We start from the raw sequence: 18186 nt of genomic DNA on the forward strand, positions 1-18186 counted from the left end.
GGCCGTACGGGCCTCCTGTCCCTGGCTGACGGCCCTGGGTGGGGTCGGCCCTGGGTGCTTTTCTTTTCTCACCCCATGTGTCTCTTCTTTGCTTCACCTTCTCCGGCATGGGGCTTGTTCTGATGACTTCTTCCTCAGTACTTTCTTTTCTGTCCCCTCTGTCTCACAGCCTCATCTTCTAAGTCCTTCCCTCCTGGCTCCTCCTCTCTATCCTGTCTGGGCCCTGACTCGTCTTCTCCCAGAAGCCCTTGGCCAGCCTTGGCCTCGGGGCCCAACAGTCGTAAGCGGGTTACCTTGCTGCCACCCTTCCTGAGTGACCAGGCCCAGCAGGTGCAGGCGCTGGGGACCTTCTACCTCTTCTGCCAGGCCACAGGTGAGTGGAGGGCCTGAGTGTCCATGGCTGTCCCCTTCCTGCTCGCTGCTTCCCTGGCCCCTGCTGAGGTTCAGCCATCTGCGCTTTCAGCCCCGTTGATCCTGAGATCATCTGTCTACAGTGTGAAGCTGTTGCTAGGCTGCAGCAGGGGTCATCCAGCTTTTTGCCATAAAGATAGAGGTGTGAGATCTTTGGGGCTTGTAGGCTGCTATGCCATAGAAGCAGCTGGAGGTGTGGCGTGGACACTGTTGTGTATCAGAGAACTGGACCTATGGGGCAGCCAAGAGCCAGATGTGGCCTACAGGCCCGGGTTTGCTAACCTGGGTTATGGAGGGAATTCAAGGCCAGCCTGGGCAACTCAGTGAGACCCTGTCTCAGAATTTTAAAATAGGAATAGGGAATAGAATGGTAGAATGTATGACTAGCATGTGCAGGGTCCCAGTAGTGGCATAAATAAGTAAATATATACATAAGGCATAAAAACTATAAGGTGAGGATATTTCCCCATGCTGGAGAATACCGCACAGGGACATGTACTCTTGAAAGATGGTAGTTTACCAAAACCATGCTTTAGCTCAGGAACATACAAAACCCATGTCTCTACCTATGGGCTTTGGTCTTTGTACAGAGGCAAGGAATGGAGTTGATTGCAAGGAAAAGCAAATCTGGTTTATCTTTAAATTGCTTTTTAATTATCCAAGCTGTGGAGAACTTGAAAGTGCTGCTTGTGTTGTTAAATTAGCTCTAGGATCCTGGGGCCTGAGTCCTCTGCTGTGAATGCAACAGGCCATGGGCAGCTGGTGGCCCTGTAGAGGCTGTAGGGATAGACAGAAGTTGCTGTTAGACCTGAGTGCTGTGATACCATCAGTGGAGATGTGCCACTGATTGCTGGGTCTCCTATTTGAGTTGGGGTCTTACTTTGACTGCCCGGCCTGCCCCTGGACTCTGGGCACCAATAATGCCCCTGCTTCGGCCTCCCAAGTTACTGGGTTTCCTGGCAAATGCCACCATGCCCTGCTCTTGTGCTTGGTGTTGTGGACCCAGCCTTCATGTAGACACCTGCTTGTCAGATATTGTAAGATTTATCATTTATTGATGTGTGTGTGTATGTGTGCATGATTGAGTGCATGAAGTGACCAGAAGATATGCCCTGGAGCCAGAGTCATGTATGGTTGTATGTCACCTGATGTGTGTGCTGGGGACTGAATTTGGGTCCTTTGCAAGAGCAGCAAGTGCTCTTAATTGTTGAGCCATTTTTCCAGCCTTTAGACAGCAGTGTAGCTCTTCATGGGCACTCTCAAGGGAGCTGGAGAAGCTCAGGGCTGGGTTTGTCCAAAGTGGCAAAGGACCCAGACCCTCGTTACTGGAAAACCGGCAGCTGGTGGCCCAAAGCCATTACATTTTGGAGATGTTCTCAGGTACCTGTTACTATTAGCAAGGGTTTCACTGGCACAGGTCCCTGGGCTTGGGAGAGAGTGAATGACTGGGGCCTTGAGGAAGATAGACTTCACAGTTAAATGCACAGAAACTACACCAGGCATTTAACCCAGGGAATCTGAAGCAGGGAGTTGTTTACTAAGGTGATGATGGGAAGGCTAGGAGTGAGACAGGAAGGTAGGCTTCTCCAAAGACAGAACTGTAGGAAGCCACCAGCCCGGACAGCAGGGCAATGAAACTGTATAAACTCACATTGCCGGGCCTCTGTGTTGGTGAATTTTTCATCGGGAAGGCCCATCAGCTTTGTCCTGCCAGCTGCTTCCCAAATAACCACACAGAGACTTAATATTAATTATAAATGATTGGCCAATAGCCTAGGCTTTTTTTTAGCTAGCTCTTACAACTTAAATTAACCCATTTCTATTAATCTATATGCTGCCCCAAGGCTCGTTGACCTCATCTACGTACTTCCCATCCAGCTCACTCTGCATCTCATGCTGTCTCCTTTCAACCCCCCAAGACTCTGCCCCCAAAATCCTGCCTAACCTTTGGCCAATCCACTTTTTTTTTTTTTTTTGGTTTTTCGAGACAGGGTTTCTCTGTGTAGCTTTGCGCCTCTCCTGGGACTCACTTGGTAGCCCAGGCTGGCCTCGAACTCACGGAGATCCGCCTGGCTCTGCCTCCCGAGTGCTGGGATTAAAGGCGTGCGCCGCCACCGCCCAGCCCAATCCACTTTTTATTAGCAATGAGAGCAACACATTTTCACAGTGTACAGAAGGATTATTCTACAGCACCTCTGAGACTGGGGCTGGACAACCTGCATCTACCCCTGCCACCAACACCGCTGCCCTCACCACCTCTGAGAGGTACCATGAGAAGCTGGAGATGTGTTCTTCATACACTTTCATCAGCCTTCTCAAGGCCAGGGACCGCGGGGACCAGAAGTGTGCAAAGTGTGGGTGGGAACTGAAATAGGGGGAGTGTGTTCCTTCCCATCCCATCAGAAGGGGTTGAACATGGGCTGGGGAGATGGCTTGGCAGTTCAAGTGTCTGCTGTGAAAGCATAAGGGGTTCTTATCCCCAGAACCCACCTAAGTGCTGGGTAGGCATGGTGACCCACCTGTAATTCCAACCTCAGAAAGTGGAGACGGGATCCCCAGAGCATGCTAGCTGGAAAGACGAGCCATGAAGTTGTGCTCTGGGTTTGATTGAGAGACCCTGTCTATAAATAAGGTGGGGGAGTGAGGATGATTCCTGATAACTCAGGCCTCCACATACACACACGTTTTCTGTGTGTGTGTGTGTGTGTGGCTTGAACAGATGTGGGACCAACCCCCCCACCCCACCCCCTCTTTCTCGTCATTCTCCTCACAAACTGACCGCATCTGGGGCCTTTCTTTTCTGCCCCGTCCTCCGCGGAGGCAAGGCTGCTCAGGGGAGGGCATGGCGAGCTTTTGTGCTGTGCTTGTCTGGTTATGCCGAGCTGGGTTTTGGTGGTGTGCACATGCAGGGGCTTCTGCTGTCCCTGAGCAGGTGGCAGGGTTGGGTCTGGGTCTGCACACAGCCCTATCTGAAGCAGAGGCTCACGTGGCTTTGAACTGAACTCCCTGCAGCTTTTTTCAAGAGGCAGTGTGTGTTCGGGTTCCGTCTCTGGTGTCTGCTGCGGAGGCAAAGGCAGCTGGCCCAGGTGAGCCTGCGGTTGCCTCTCCCAGCCCAACCACAGCCTCATCCTACAGCCCGGGGCGGGGCGGGGCGGGGCGGGGCAGGGCAGGGCAGGGCAGGGCAGGTTGGGATCGTGACCTGGGTTTTTCTCCTTTGTAGAGCAGCGGTTAACATGATGATTGTTGTGAGTGGTTTGGGGCTGGCTGATTAAAGGCCTGGCGAGCTGTTTTTAGGACATGAAACTTAAAGAGAGGGTGGACAGGGAATCCTCGGGTCCTTGGCTTGTGTCCTGGTGCCCACACTGGCTCTGCTGGTGACCCCGAGCTATCTTGGGGAGCCTCTCCCTTCCAGAGAGAGTTGATCAGGGGTTAGATAGCTAGGCTTGCCCCAGGACTAGTCCTGCCCACCCCTGCTCCCACCCAGGGCCTCCATGTCATCTGGGTTGGATGAGTGTTTCCCAGGGTCTGAGAGGCATTGAGATACCCCCTGCTGCAGTTAGTGAGATGACCAGGGCAGGTAGCATCATCAGCCACCAGAGCTGCCCCAAGCATGGCTGCTGGGAGGGTCAGACAACCCACAGCCTAGTGCTTACAGGACCTCCCTTTTGGTGCCAGGAAAGGCAGCAGGGTCTGGCACTGCCTTCCTCAAGCCTTTGTGTCTGAGTCTGTGCAGGCCAGCACAGCCCCGAGCTCCCTGTGCACAACCAGCCAGGTGTGTGAGAGACCACTGTAGTGCCCCACATTGCACTGCAATTGCCTCCCAGGTGTCCTGATGTGACTTGTAAATTCATGTTTGTCCTATCCCGCTGCCAACTGCCATGGGTTGGCACATGCACACCATATACCACACCCTCCACACACACCCCACACACACACCACATATGCCATGCCACACCACACCACACACACCCCACATACACCACATTACACACACATTACATATACTACATCACACCACATATACCGCACATATTCCCTATACCACATATACCACACTACATACACCACATCCCATCAGCTACACCACACCACACACATACCACAAAAACCACACCACACCACAAATACTAAACTACCCCACACACCACATATATCACACCATATCCATACATACTCCCCACACCACATATACCACATCACATATGCCATACCATACATCCCACTTACACCACACCGTACATACTATACACATACCCCACACCACATACCATGCTACACATACATGTACCTACTACTTACTCAGTCCATAAACACCACATACATCACACAAATACCATATACATCACAGCACACATACCAAACAGCGCGCGCGCACACACACACACACACACACACACACCATAACACACAGCAACATAAAACACCAACACCACAAATCACCCACACCATAAAACACCAGTCAACACCATGTGTACATCCCTATACATGGCCACTATAGACACAAACAGTATCCCCACCACACACATATGGCACCCTGATAACCTAAGACTAACTTCAAGTTCTTTACTAATGGTATAAGCAAATTGCTTTTACCAAGCAAGGCTCCAGGCTGAGCACCTGCATGCCTGGGGTCCCCTCAGCTGACCCCTATTAGCAGCACTGGAGTTTTGGTAGGAGTTTGGGGCCCCCTAAGAGAGCTGAGGTGGTGGGAACTACGGAAGCTTCTTTCTCTCTGGGCTCACAGAGGCTCTCTGGCCCCTCCCTGTTCCTTCCCTGTCCCTTAGTGCTGAAGAGCACTAATGGAGACCTCTGTGGGCATCCAGGTGGGTGGGGCTGGAGGAAATAGAGTGAGTCCTTGGTGCCTTCCTTTCTCAAGGAGGGTAGGGGCACACCAGAAAGTGATCTCCCATGAACCAGTATCCATGACTCAGCCATTGGGCCTCTTCCTGTTCTGGTCCTTCAGGAGGTGGTTGTGGTAAAAATCCTGACCCTTACCCTGATACTCAGTGCCTTGTAATACTTCCTGGAGTATGCTCAGGGTCCAGGCTGCCTGCTGCTTCAGTTCACTAACTCATCCTGACGGAAGCTGAGAGCATCAGATATGTCTTGAGCAGTAAACTTTGGTCCCCTAGGGTCCAGAACCCAGTGTACTCATTCCAGGGGCATTTCAGGTCCACAGTCCTCAGAAGCCATTGTTGGTGGCTAAATTGTCACCTCTCAAGACCACCGGGTGCAGTCCTGACCACCTGCATGATGAGGTGTGTGGGGACAGTGACTCAGGGTGGGGGAGAGAGGCTGACACACTTCCTGCTTGAGCTTCAGCCTCCCTCACAGGTAAGAGACAGGCTCGTACTTGATCTGAATTCCAGGCTAGCCAGGGCCGAACAAGGAGCCGTCTGAGCTAGCAGGGGGATACAGCTGCTGGGGGAACTCATGAAATCTGAGAGTACGGTGTGAGAGAAGTTTCTAGAAAAAAATATTATGCTTACAGCCCTGTGTGAAATGGGATGGATACTGACTAGGGGGGACTCTGAGGCTGAGGGAAGCTTTGAAAGCACTTTTGTGGCTGGAGTGCAGGTTTTTGCAGAGTGGCCAGTCCGTGGGGACAGGTGGGTCAGTGAGGGCTCTACCAGAATCCTTCCTGTCCAGGAGGCATAAGTCAGTATCCTCTGACTCGATGCCAGGAAGAGCCCACGTGGGTACGTCCCCCAGTTGGTGTTAAGACAGAGTAGCTGACAACAGCGGCTTATGGGGAGCAGGTTTTGTTTGGTTCACAGAACGCGTCCATGAAGGAGGCGGGAGGGCAGGAGCAGATCACACTGCACCTATAGTCTGGAAGCTCAGTTTGTGCTCTCTCTCCCTCTCCCTCCTCACCTACCCTCCAGGGTATCTCTGTGTAGCCATGGCTGGCCTGGAACTCACTGTGTAGATCACACTTGGCCTCCAACTCACAGAAATCCACCTGCCTCTGCCTCCTTTGTGCTGGGATTAAAGGCATGTACCACCACACCCAGACCTTGTTTATTCTTTCTAGGACCCAATCTAGATGAAACCCTCAGAGGCATGCCAAAAGGCCTGTCTCCTAGGTGATTTTAGATCCTGTCAAATTGATGATATCTACCACCACATCAAGGTAGCCCAAGGTAGAAACAACTCTTCAGCGAACTCCTAGCTGGGACATGAGTAAAAGAACTTTGTGAGCCGGAGATGATGGTACACACCTTTAATCCCAGCAGAGACAGAACTCTGTGAGTTCGAGGCCAGCCTGGTCTACAGAGCTAGTTCCAGGTCAGCCAAGGCTACACAAAAAAAAAACCTGTCTTGCAAAACCAAAACCAACCAACCAAAAACTCCGTGAGCCTTGTGTGTGCAATGTGTCTGGGCGACCTGTGACACATAGGTTCAGTTGTGGGTCTGCCCAGTGTCAGATGGAGCAGCACTGATGGGGCTGCACTGCCCACGGCCTTTAACCATCCTTCTCCTCTCTTTAATTTCTGCACTCAGAAGGAACTGGATAGTTAAAGAACGAACAGAGAGTAAGTACCACTTCACCCTTTCATGTCTGACAGTTATGCCATATTTGCGTTTACAGGTGCCTAAGTCTGTCCTCGTAGGGTGGGGTTTGCGGCCAGTACGGCCTACATGCTTCCATCTCACACTAAGAACTTGGTCGTCGAGGAGCTTTGCAGTTGGAGGTTCCTGTTCATGGGGTTTGGGGATTAGCTCCAATTCAGGCTACCTGGATTCTTTCCCTGAGGGTTTAGTTGTGAGAATCCTCTGGTGTCTTTTGTGCTCACATTAGGGCAGAGCTGGTGGATGTGAGGAGGCTGGGCTTTAAACACACACAGAAAAACTGGAGAAAAATGTCTGTGTTCATTCCTTGGTCCCAATACCTCAGGAAGAATTTTAGATTGATGCCCATCTGCACAGGAATGGCTAATACAATATGGTTTCATGAAAAGCATTGAGTAGCTATGGGGAAGGAGGCCCTTGGCCCTAAGATCTGCAGGTGTACAGCCAGGGTTCTGCCAGCTGTGGATCCAGACCCACAGCGCTGCACCTGTTTGGACATGTGCAGGCTCTGTCATGCCATCGCTCCCTAGACAAGTCGTTCTGCAGTTATTCAAGAAGTGTCTGCATAGTATTCGGCATTATAGGAAATCTAGAAATGACCCAAAGTCTTCAGGAGGAGGTATGTGTAGGTTTTCTGCAGACATGTCTTTTGAAGTGCTCAGGGATCTGGAACTGATGCCCTGGAGATACTAAGGAATGACTCCATCTGTGCTCCCCAGTTGATGGACATCTGCACATGTTCTGATGTGTGTGCACATGCACAGACACATTCATATACATCTGTAAATACATGGAGTTGTCTGTGGCTAGAATTGAAAACACCTGAGTGGAAAACAAATTATAGAATTTATTTTTTAAGTCCACAGGGCTTGTCCACTAGTTTGCAGCCAGATGGGTAGTCGCTGATGCTTCTGGAACACCTTTGAATGTCCCTCAGAGGCTGTGGCACATTCCTGGTTTTATGTTTGTTTGTTTGTTAAATTCTATCTATCTATCTATCTATCTATCTATCTATCTATCTATCTATCTATCTATCTATCTGTCTGTCTGTCTGTCTGTCTGTCTGTCTATCTGAGTCTCAGCATGTAGCCCTGGCTAGGCTGGAACTCTGGGACTTGCTATATAACTCAGGTTTGCCTTGAACTTATGGTTAACATTCTGTCTCTGCCTCCTGAGTACTGGGATTACAGGTGTGTGTCATCACATCTAGCTCAATTCTGTTTCAGATAGTGGTTTTTTTAAATTATAAAAGCAACATTTATTTATTTATAAGCTCTTGGAAAATAGATTTTAAAAATTCAAGGGGCTAGAAAGATGGATCAGACATGGCGGCTCACACTACCTGCAACTCCAGTTCCAGTGGATCCAGTACCCTCTTCTGGCCTCCTTAGGCACTGCATGCATGTGGTGCACACACACGTGAGCAAAATGCCCAGAAACATAAAATTAAAAACAATAAATCCCTCTGTGAGTTCGAGGCCAGCCTGGGCTACCAAGTGAGTTCCAGGAAAGGCGCAAAGCTACACAGAGAAACCCTGTCTCGAAAAACCAAACCAAACCAAACAAAACAAAACAAAACAATAAATCCATCTCAGAGCAGGGAGGTGTCTTGGTGGGCAGAGCCCTCGCTGTGCAAGCGTGGGGACCGGAGTTCTGACTTCCAGCTCGTACATAATGTCTGGCAGACCAGTCCAGTCGCCCACCTATAACCTCAGCACTCCAGAGACAGGAAAAGGAGCTCACCGGGGCAAACTGGCAGGCTAGACTAGCTGATTCAGTGAGCTCAGGGTTTAGGTGAGACCCTGCTTCAATATATATAGTGACAACCCAGGTGGTGGCAGTGCATGCCTTTGATCCCAGCACTCGGGCAGCAGAGGCAGGTGGATCTCTGAGTTCGAGGCCAGCCTGGTCTGCAGAGTGAGTTCCAGGACAGCCAGAGCTACACAGAGAAACCTTGTCTCAAAAACAAAAGATATATATATATATATATATATATATATATATATATATATATATATATATATATATATATATCGTCACAAGCAATAGAGGAATACACTTGACATCAACCTCCAACCCCTACATGCACGTGCACACACATGTATACACCACACATACACACACACCATTCTGTTAACTCTCGGGAGACCCACCAAGCACTGTCTGTACTACGCTTTTCATTTTACTTTTGAAAAAGTCAGTTTCTCTGAGTGTCCTCATGACTGCCAGTATAGTAGCTTCCTATCACTTGTGTATACCCAACTGTTCCTCACAAACAGCCTGGGGGCCTCCAGGTGCATTACTGCCTTGGATCCATCCCTGGATTGTCTAGTTATGTGTCTGCACTTGGTCTAGCTTGAGAGGCCAGCAAACATCCAATCTGTGAGGCTGGGTCTCGGTTGGTAGAATGGTCACCTAGCATGCACGAAGCCCAAGGTAGATCCTCAACACTCCATCAACTGTGTTCAGGGGTGCATGCCTATAACCCCAGCACATGGGAGGTGAAGACAGGAGGGTCACACACTCAAGGGAATCCTTGGCTACATAAAGTTTAAGGCTAGCTTGGGCTACGTTAAGATCCTGTCTCAACAAGAAAAATATGTATCCGACCTGTGACCAAGAAGTACTCAACTCCCTGCCTAGCACATTCCTTCCCAGGGCAGGGTGTAAGTTCTCCCATGGCCACCCACACATACCTTGGCCTCACAGCTGAGGACAAGACCAGGTGAGTCCCCTGGCTCTGCCTTGGGTTTTTTGTTGTTTGTTTTTGTTTTTTTCCTGCTTAGTGTTTTGAGCCTCAGCTGGGGATTGCTATTTCCTTCTTCCCCAGTCTTCCATTCCTGACTGGGCTAGCATTGAGGGAACCTAAAGACCCATCCCCATGAGGTATTCTAGCCAAGCAGGAGCTGCCCCTGGGGATGTGCTATTGCCACATCAGTCCAGAGGACCCGCCCATCTGGAGCAGGGAGGCTGAAGGAAGTGTAGGCATTGTCCATTGTCGAGAATCAGGGTCCCCAGCAAAAGGTGCCCTCGTTCGTGCTGGTGGGGTGCTTAGTGCAATCCGGGCAGACCTGCCTGTGGTGTGTGTGCAGATGCCAAAAGTCATGGGCCTGGCTGAAGGGGTGTGTGTGTGTGTGTGTGTGTGTGTGTGTGTGTGTGTGTGTGTGTGTAAGAAAGTGGCAGGGCCTGGCTGCAGGGCCTGGCCTGCCCAGCTCAGCGTGGTACACCCCACACCCGACAATAGCAGACAAAACGGCAGCATCACGAGGCTGGTTTAAACCATCAGGTCATCTTCAGCCAAGTCCAGGGCACGCCAAGGACTGAGCCATGTATGAGTGTGGCTGCCTTGTCCCGCCCTTTCCTTCACAGTGGACGGAGTGCAGCCTGTCCTGGCAAGGCCCAAAGCTCTGGGGCTCTAGCAGGAAGTCTGAGACCCAGACTGTACACACCCGTACGTCAGCACTAACAGTGAGGGTGACCTGTTGCCATGACAACTGTTTTGGCCCTGGGGCCACAGCTCAGCCCCTGCTCACGATTGCCCAGACATGACAACGCCCAGTCACACTATAATGAATTCAGGGTCTAAGGTTGGTCTAGCTTCTGCCTGCTTGAGGGTCTTCTGTTTGGGGTCTCACCCCTCCTCACTCTACTGTCTTGCCCTGCCTTGCTCACCCACTTTCCAGGACCCTGTCGGTCACACAAGTTGAAGCCACCATAGTGCTCCCTTGAATGGGTTAGTTAGTGTGGTGGAAATAGGTGGCCTTAGTCCTGATTCTTTTTTTTTTTTTTTCTTTTTGAGACAGGGTCTCACTATGTAACCAGGCTGGCCTTGAACTCACAGAAATCTGCCTGCCTTTGCCTCCTGAGTGCTGGGGTTAAATATGTGTGCCACCACACCTAGCCTTAGACTTCATTTTTATGTTTGAGATGGTCTCACCATGTATCCCTAGATGGCTTGAAACTCACTGTGTCAACCAGATTGTCCCCAAACTTCCGTCTATTCCTGCAGGTGACTCCTGAGTACAGCAACTGCAGATGTGCACCACCACACTTGGCTAGTCCTCAAGAATTAGTATAAAAAAACCCAAAGCACCAGGCAGAGTGAGGTGGTACCCGCATGTAATCCTGACACCTGGAAGGTGGCACCAGTTCTATCAGGAGTTCAAGGTCATGTGGAATTAGGGTTCAAACACCTGCACAACAGGTACCATACTTCCAGACACTGTCACTGGGCCCTTCACTGGAGAGGGATACACAGTGCAACCAGAAGCGGGAGGCTGAGGCCATGTCTTACGGAAGGCATAGGCCATGCAAGTGTGCCCTGATGAAAGCACCTGATGTCACAGCAGGAAAGCCACAAAAGGCAAAAGGCAGGTGTGGAACTTTGTGGCTCAGCTCCTCCAGGAAAGACTGGTACAGAGCTGGAAGCTCCCCCAAGTCACTATCAGTCCATTTGGGACCAAGATGGCCTTTGATTTGGGCAGTTCCCTTGAATCTTGAGTGGAGATGTGGAGAAAGCCCATGTGCCCACAGGTCCAGCGGATGTCCGCTTCATCTGGGAGAAGAACAGACATGTCCTGGAAACGTGTGTTCCTGTGCAGACCCACATGCTGCCTGACGGCAGGGCCCATGCACTCAGCTGGCTTCGGGACACTGTCCAAGAAACCACCGACTACAGCTGCTCTGTCCTCTCCTCAGCAGGGAACCAGACCTCAAAGGTTCAGATCACTGTGATGAGGCATGGTAAGTTCAGGCCACTCTGGCAGCAACACTTTTGGGGCTGGTTGTCACTATTTAGCCTCTGTAAAGACACTCATGTGAAGCTTCAGTTTGAGGATCAACCTATTCGCCTTCTGCTGGAGAAGATGAAGATTTAGCTTTTCACTGCTTTACGGTGAACTGCTACACACAAGCACTACAAACACACCCGCACATGTGTACATATGCCTGCACACACATGGATACATACCAGACACAGATGCACATGCTACACACATAGTTACACGTGCAGAGCTACTTACATAACACACATACACACCACATATACTAATACTTCCCGTCCCCCACTTCCCCATGAGAGAAGTTGGATTCATGTTACCAGGACAGCAGAGGCTGGAAGATGAGGCTCTTGACAAAGAGCTTTCCCTGCAAACATGAGGACCCAGGTTTGACCCCCAGGACCCAAGTGAAAAACTGAGTGTGGGGTTTGCAAGGCCCAAGGGGTAAAGTGATTCCCTGATGACCTCGTTTGATCCCTGGGGTCCATGTAGTGGAAACAGAAAGCTGACTCCAAGTTGTTCTCTGACTTACACACAGGTGAACATGTGTGTGCACTCTCCCTCCCTCTCTCTCCCTCTCCCTCCCTCCCTCTCTCTCTCTCTCTCTCTCTCTCTCTCTCTCTCTCTCTCTCTCTCTCTCACACACACACACACACACACACACACACACACACACACACACACACACACACACGCCTCTTTCCTGTACCATTCCTCATGAGGCTGATTTCCAGTTGCAGAGTACTTAGCTACCATAAACTCAATACCAGCTGTTAAACAGCCTGGCTTGTTCCTAACCTAGAAATCTTCCATCATCTGCCTCTCAGAAGAGCCAAGGTCTTACTTTGGGATGGCTTTTTGAGACAATCCCTCACTCTGCAGTCCAAACCAGGTTTCCTGTGATCCTCCTGCCTCAGCTGCCCGAGTGCTAGGATTACAGGTTTGCACACCTGGTCTGGGATTTCTCATCACTTTGAAGCCAGAGTTCTGTCTTCACGTTGGATCAAGGGTCTGATTTCTGTGTGTCCTTTTATTGAGCTGCTGGGTTTTTTTTGTTTGTTTGTTTGTTAGTTTGTTTGTTTGAGGCGGTTTCTCTGTATAGTTTTGGAGTCTGTCCTGGATCTCCCTCTGTAGACCAGGCCGGCCTCAGACTCAGAGATCTGCCTGGCTCTGCCTCCAGAGTGCTGGGATTAAAGGCATGCGCCACCACTGCCCAGCTTGAGCTGCTGTTTTTTGTTTGGTTTTTTTTGAGACAGGGTTTCGCTGTGTAGCTTTGTGCCTTTCCTGGAATTCACTCGGTAGCCCAGGCTGGCCTCGAACTCACAGAGATCCGCTTGCCTCTGCCTCCCAAGTGCTGGGATTAAAGACGTGCGCCACCACCGCCCAGCTTGAGCTGCTTTTTTTTTTTTTTAATGGGGTCTTGTGGCATACCTCATAAAACAGATATGCAAGTTATTTTCTCCAGAAGCTTGTTTTCTCAGTGACAATTCAAAATGACTTGGTCTTTTCACTTTCTAGGGCCCATTAAATAGGGAGCACTTGCCCCCCACAGCTGGGGCATGGCTGTGTTCACTATTCCCCCGCTATTGTTCAGGATTTTTTCCACGATGTGAGAGCTGGACTGCTCCCCTAAGGAGCTACCTTATTCTTTCCTGTCATCTCTTAACTTTTCTACTTCCTCATACATTTGCTCAACTTTACCTCCTAAACCTTAATGAGGCATTGGGTCTTTTAGAAATAAAGTTTTTGGTTTTATTGCATTCTGCTGGTTACAGCAGGTGATCTTCTCTCTGCCTTAGACAACAAGGAGAGACCTCATTTGCACCAATTTTCTTCTCTCCAAGTTGCCTTTTTCAAAGTGTGTGATCTGGACCAAGTTGCTGTGGGATGGTCTGTATGTCAGATGTGTTGCTGATTGGTCAATGAATAAATCACTGATTGGTCAGTGGCCAGGCAGGAAGTATAGGCGGGACTAACAGAGAGGAGAATTGAGAGAACAGGAAGCTGGGTGAGAGAGACACTGCCAGCCGCCATGATGAGAAACAGCATGTGAAGATGCCGGTAAGCCACGAGCCATGTGGCAAGGTATAGATTAATAGAAATGGATTAATTTAAGCTGTAAGAACAGTTAGCAAGAAGCCTGCCACGGCCATACAGTTAGTAACCAATATAATATAAATCTCTGTGTTTACTTGGTTGGGTCTGAGTGGCTGTGGGACTGGCAGGTGAGAGAGATTTGTCCTGACTGTGGGCCAGGCAGGAAAACTCAAGCTACACCAAGTAGCATCTGCATGGCTTGGGGCTCACCAGGAAGCCAGTGGTCAGAACTGCAGGTTGAGGAGCTCAGAAGTCCCCTGCAGGTGATGCTGTGCATGGTGCTGAAGGAATAGGCTGGGGCCCAGCTCTTCTCCCATTGAGCATGCTACAATCCCCACCTTCCCCTGCCTCTTACAGAATGCAAGTTCTGTCTCAGCAGAGGTGGGACTCAGCATCAAAACCCAGGAGTTGCCCACACCTAGAACAAATAACAGGGCACAGCAAGGCTTAGCTGGGTTGGAGATCTAGAGATTTAACTGGGGGAAGAGGGCAGGGCTTCCTCCTTCAGTGTTGAATGACCACTGAGTCTGCTTGCTATGGACCCAATCCACAGACCTTTTGTTGTGTGCTAGAGCAGAGGGAGGGTGGTCCTTGGTTGGGCAGTGTTTGAAGACATAGGCACCTTAGCATGCTCGCCCCTCCCATCTTCAGACGAGTCAGCATTGCACTGTAGGCCTTGCTGTGAGGTAGTCCTGGGACATCAGCTGTGTCTGTTTTCCACTTTCCAGGTCCCCTGCAGCTTCCTTTATTACTCTCTTCATGGTTTTACACACATAAAGTAAAAAGTTCCTCGGCTGTCCTTCAGTGGGTTTTTAAAGAAAACTCCAACAGTTCACTGTCCACATCTGAGCATTGGCCTGATGCTTGGCCATCAGGATGAACCAGAATCAGCAGAAGGGACCTGTGATTTTCAGATTCTCATCAGGAGTTAGGGCAGCACTAGCAATCAGCTGCAAGTTACCAGGGAGGTACAAGGCAGTGGGAAGCTAATTCACAAGGATGAAGAAATAACTGATAATAACTGATGCTGAGACAGAAGCCCACAAAGGCCAAGCACTGCCCAAGGTGAGCAGCTAAATACAACCATGCTAGGACAGACAGTTCAGTATTAATCTGTATTAATGAAGTGTTTCCAGGTCCAGCAAAGCTGCAGCAGGGTGAAGTGATGCTGTTAGTTGGAGGGGGTCGCACTGCCACCTGTGCTGTCACGATCAGTCTGCAGGCCCCAAGGATTGCTGGGAAGAACTAGCTCCCTCCCTCCCACTGTGACCAGCAGGTCTGGGTTTCATTAGGGGCTCCCGTGGCATTCTGAATGACCACTGGGGCATTATCAGTTGTTCTGCATGCTGCATGGGTCGTGTTCATGGGACTATCTCTGACATTGGTGGCACAGGCAGCAGTTCAAGGACATGGTGTACTCCACCCTTACATACTGTTGAGTTTGTTTTCAGAATCCAGAAAGCACACCTAGGGGACCATGGGCAGTGAGAGGCGAGGGAAATCTCCCCCAACCCCTGAATCCACAGCCATGCTGGCTTCCCCAGATGCTACCAATTTTGGTGAGAGCTAAGCTGAATTTTGAGCTTCAGCACCTGCTCTTACTGAAGGGGTCTACAGGCTCACCAGCAATGGGGGGGTCTCGGCCACCCAGGAAGTGACAATGGGATGTAGACAGCAGTTGCCAACAGACTTGTGGCTGGGAGAAAGGGGGTGAGTGGAGACAGTGACTGTGAGGTGGCACATACTTGGAATCCCAGAACTAGAAAGGCCAAAGCAGGAGGATTTCAAGTTTAGGTCCAGCCTGGGCTAGAGTGAGTTCAAGGCCAACTAGATCAAAAAAGCAAAACTGTCTCAAAAAAAAAAAAAAAAAAACAAAACAAAACCCCAAAACCAACCAGTAATGAAATGCAAAGTCCACTGGTACCCCAGAGCTCTGCTGTGGTCACTCAGGCCAGCGAGGAGATTCCTCAGTGGGTCAGACCACTAGAGCAGATCAGAACTGGGACCCACCCACCCCTCAGCCTATGGTGTGGTCCTGATGGACAGTGTGCACCTATAGCACTCCAGAGGTCTGCAAAGCTGTGACCTTGACTCTGCTTGTCTTCCAGAGGCATTCCAGCAAGAAAAATGGAGCCAGGAGCTCTCTGCATGGCGTGTTGTGGCTGGTGAGCATGATCGGATGATGCAGAGCTGGAGGAAGGCATGGGTATGTACCGGGCCACCAGGGAGCCTTTGCAGAGAACCCCTATTTTGCCAGTGGGCCCCTGTGGCTTCCTCTCAGCCTTTAGAGAAGTTCTGCTTCTCTAATGCCCTAGGGGAAATCTGGGCTGTCACTGAGGCTAGCAGAATCAAGGTGGTAGAGGAGACCAAAATAGGTTTGTAGGTCAGGCACAGGCCGGCAACTATCTGCTGCCCAGCCCGTGGACAGGTCTCCTGGAACTCAGGGCTTTCAGGAGAGCAGGAGACTAGCTGCTGCTGAGGACCGGGAGAGGGGTGTCCTGGCACAGGCCTGGTAGGGTTGTCACTACCTACAAGCCTGCAGAAGTGAGGGCATCCCGAGGCAGGGTGCCTTCACATAGGCTCAAGTCACGGTGCTGCACCTTGGCCAGGACTTACCTTGAGGTGAGCTCTGTCCTCGGGGAGGCCTAAGCATGTGGGTGAGATGACTGCCAGGCTGTCAACAGGGTTCTGAGTCTTCTTTCATCAGAACCTGTACAGACAGATCTCCCCTTCAAGGTCCTCTGTGACACGAGAGGCTGTCAACTCAGCCATGTGACAGCAGCCCCTATGTGAAGGCAGGATGTTTGGCTCACCTGTCAGGAGCTTGAGCACACAGGCTGCTGCTTTTGCCTCCAAGTCCTTGGGGAAACCACTTGAGTACTCTTACCCTTACACCCTGGGTGGGTGGGTTCTGCCTATTCTATTCTATTAGGCCACAAACTCAACTTTGCTTTTTTTTTTTTTTTTTTTAAGGAGAGCTGCAGCAAGGATAACTTCTAGTCACCTGAGGCAGTTCTTAACAGATCCCAACTGACCTTGTTGACACCAGCCGCAGACATACCTGATAAAGGCACCAGCAGCCGTGGCACCACACGGTTTTGTCTTGGTTGGCTCTACACACAGCCACTGTCCACTGTCTGAGTGACCCCTCCTAGAGGCTGGGAATCTCTAGGCCAGAACCCCAGTGGGCAGGGACAGAGACCAGGACCCTTTTACGTTAGCTGCTTACTTAACTGAAGGGTCAGTTCCCTGGTGGACATAGGTAGCTGAGCTGTTTAGGAGGCTCCACATCCAAGCAGTTGACAGAGCAGTGTGTACAGCTCACCCAATGGCGGCCACCCCTGCATTATCCCCAGGACTTCACTGCTCACTCGTGCCCCTCCCCCAGGGTCAGCACAGCTAGTCTCCGCTCTGGTTTTGTGCATCTAAGTCAAGTCTGCCGATGTGGCCACTTAGTAAACAGGTCATTCATTTTGTTCCAGGGTCCACCCTGGGATAGGAGAGGTGAGATTTCATGTGAGAATATTTTGCCTTAAACCTTGAGTGCAACTGCTCTTCACTAATCTCAGAACACAGGCTGTTTTCCAAAGCACAGTGGTTCCCACCCACGTTTACCCTGTCAGCGCTCCACTTCTGAGGTAGAAACGCCAAGCAGGTCAATTATGCAAACCTTCTGGTGCCGTATTAAACTGTTTTGCCAGTGCTGAGTAAGCGTGTCTTGTAGGTGCTTCCAAGTCTTCATATTACAGTCTTTGAAGCTTGTGGGTGGGTGTGACTTGGAGAGGCGGGGCCCAAGAGATGCTCAGCCTTTAATCTTGGTAGACATGTCTCTTCTTGTCAATCATAAAACCTAAAACTCTGTTCAAAACAAAGCCACGCCCCTCTATGATCCCTGGAGACACTGGCTTGCTCAGCCTGCTGCTCAATGTCCCTTCTTTCTGGAACAAATGATTCAGGTAACCTTCCAGGTGTGAGGGATCTGGTCCCTCCTCAACCCAGTGTGAAAAAGGATCCTGAGGCCAATTCTAGGCAGAGACACACTGGTGGTCATGTGTACTGTCCCCTCCTCGAGACACTGCCTGACACCTACTCACCCATCTGGCCAATGCACACTAACCACACCTGCAGCACCATCATACCTTTGCAAAGGAATTCTTTTATAAAATATTTTCACTGTTATATTTGAGGTGTGGCTTCAGCCACGATAAACTGCCCAGTCCCTTGCCTTGTCGATGCTTCCTGGATCTTCCCTGAAGTCTGGATTTGTCAGGCCCTGTCTGTATCCTAATGCAATCATACACTTGAGGTTGCAGTGGGCGTTATGCCA

The 18186-nt window shown here is 50.4% G+C and overlaps 1 protein-coding gene across 3 annotated transcripts in view; it reads left to right on the forward strand.

The window, feature by feature from the left end:
• The window catches only part of Sema4d (semaphorin 4D), a 106374-nt gene extending 88808 nt beyond the window's left edge, over positions 1-17566 (forward strand). For all 3 annotated transcript variants that reach the window (XM_052728565.1, XM_052728563.1, XM_052728564.1), the window contains 4 exons: positions 170-373; positions 11518-11727; positions 15968-16065; positions 16833-17566. In XM_052728565.1, coding sequence (XP_052584525.1) covers positions 170-373; positions 11518-11727; positions 15968-16065; positions 16833-16859 — 539 coding nt within the window. In that variant the 3' untranslated portion in view covers positions 16860-17566. The remainder of the gene's footprint in view (positions 1-169; positions 374-11517; positions 11728-15967; positions 16066-16832) is intronic.
• The last annotated feature ends 620 nt before the right edge of the window (positions 17567-18186 follow it).

This window comes from Peromyscus californicus, unplaced genomic scaffold, assembly GCF_007827085.1.
Source record: "Peromyscus californicus insignis strain IS unplaced genomic scaffold, ASM782708v3 Scaffold_8__1_contigs__length_139910024, whole genome shotgun sequence".
Taxonomy (NCBI): domain Eukaryota; kingdom Metazoa; phylum Chordata; class Mammalia; order Rodentia; family Cricetidae; genus Peromyscus; species Peromyscus californicus.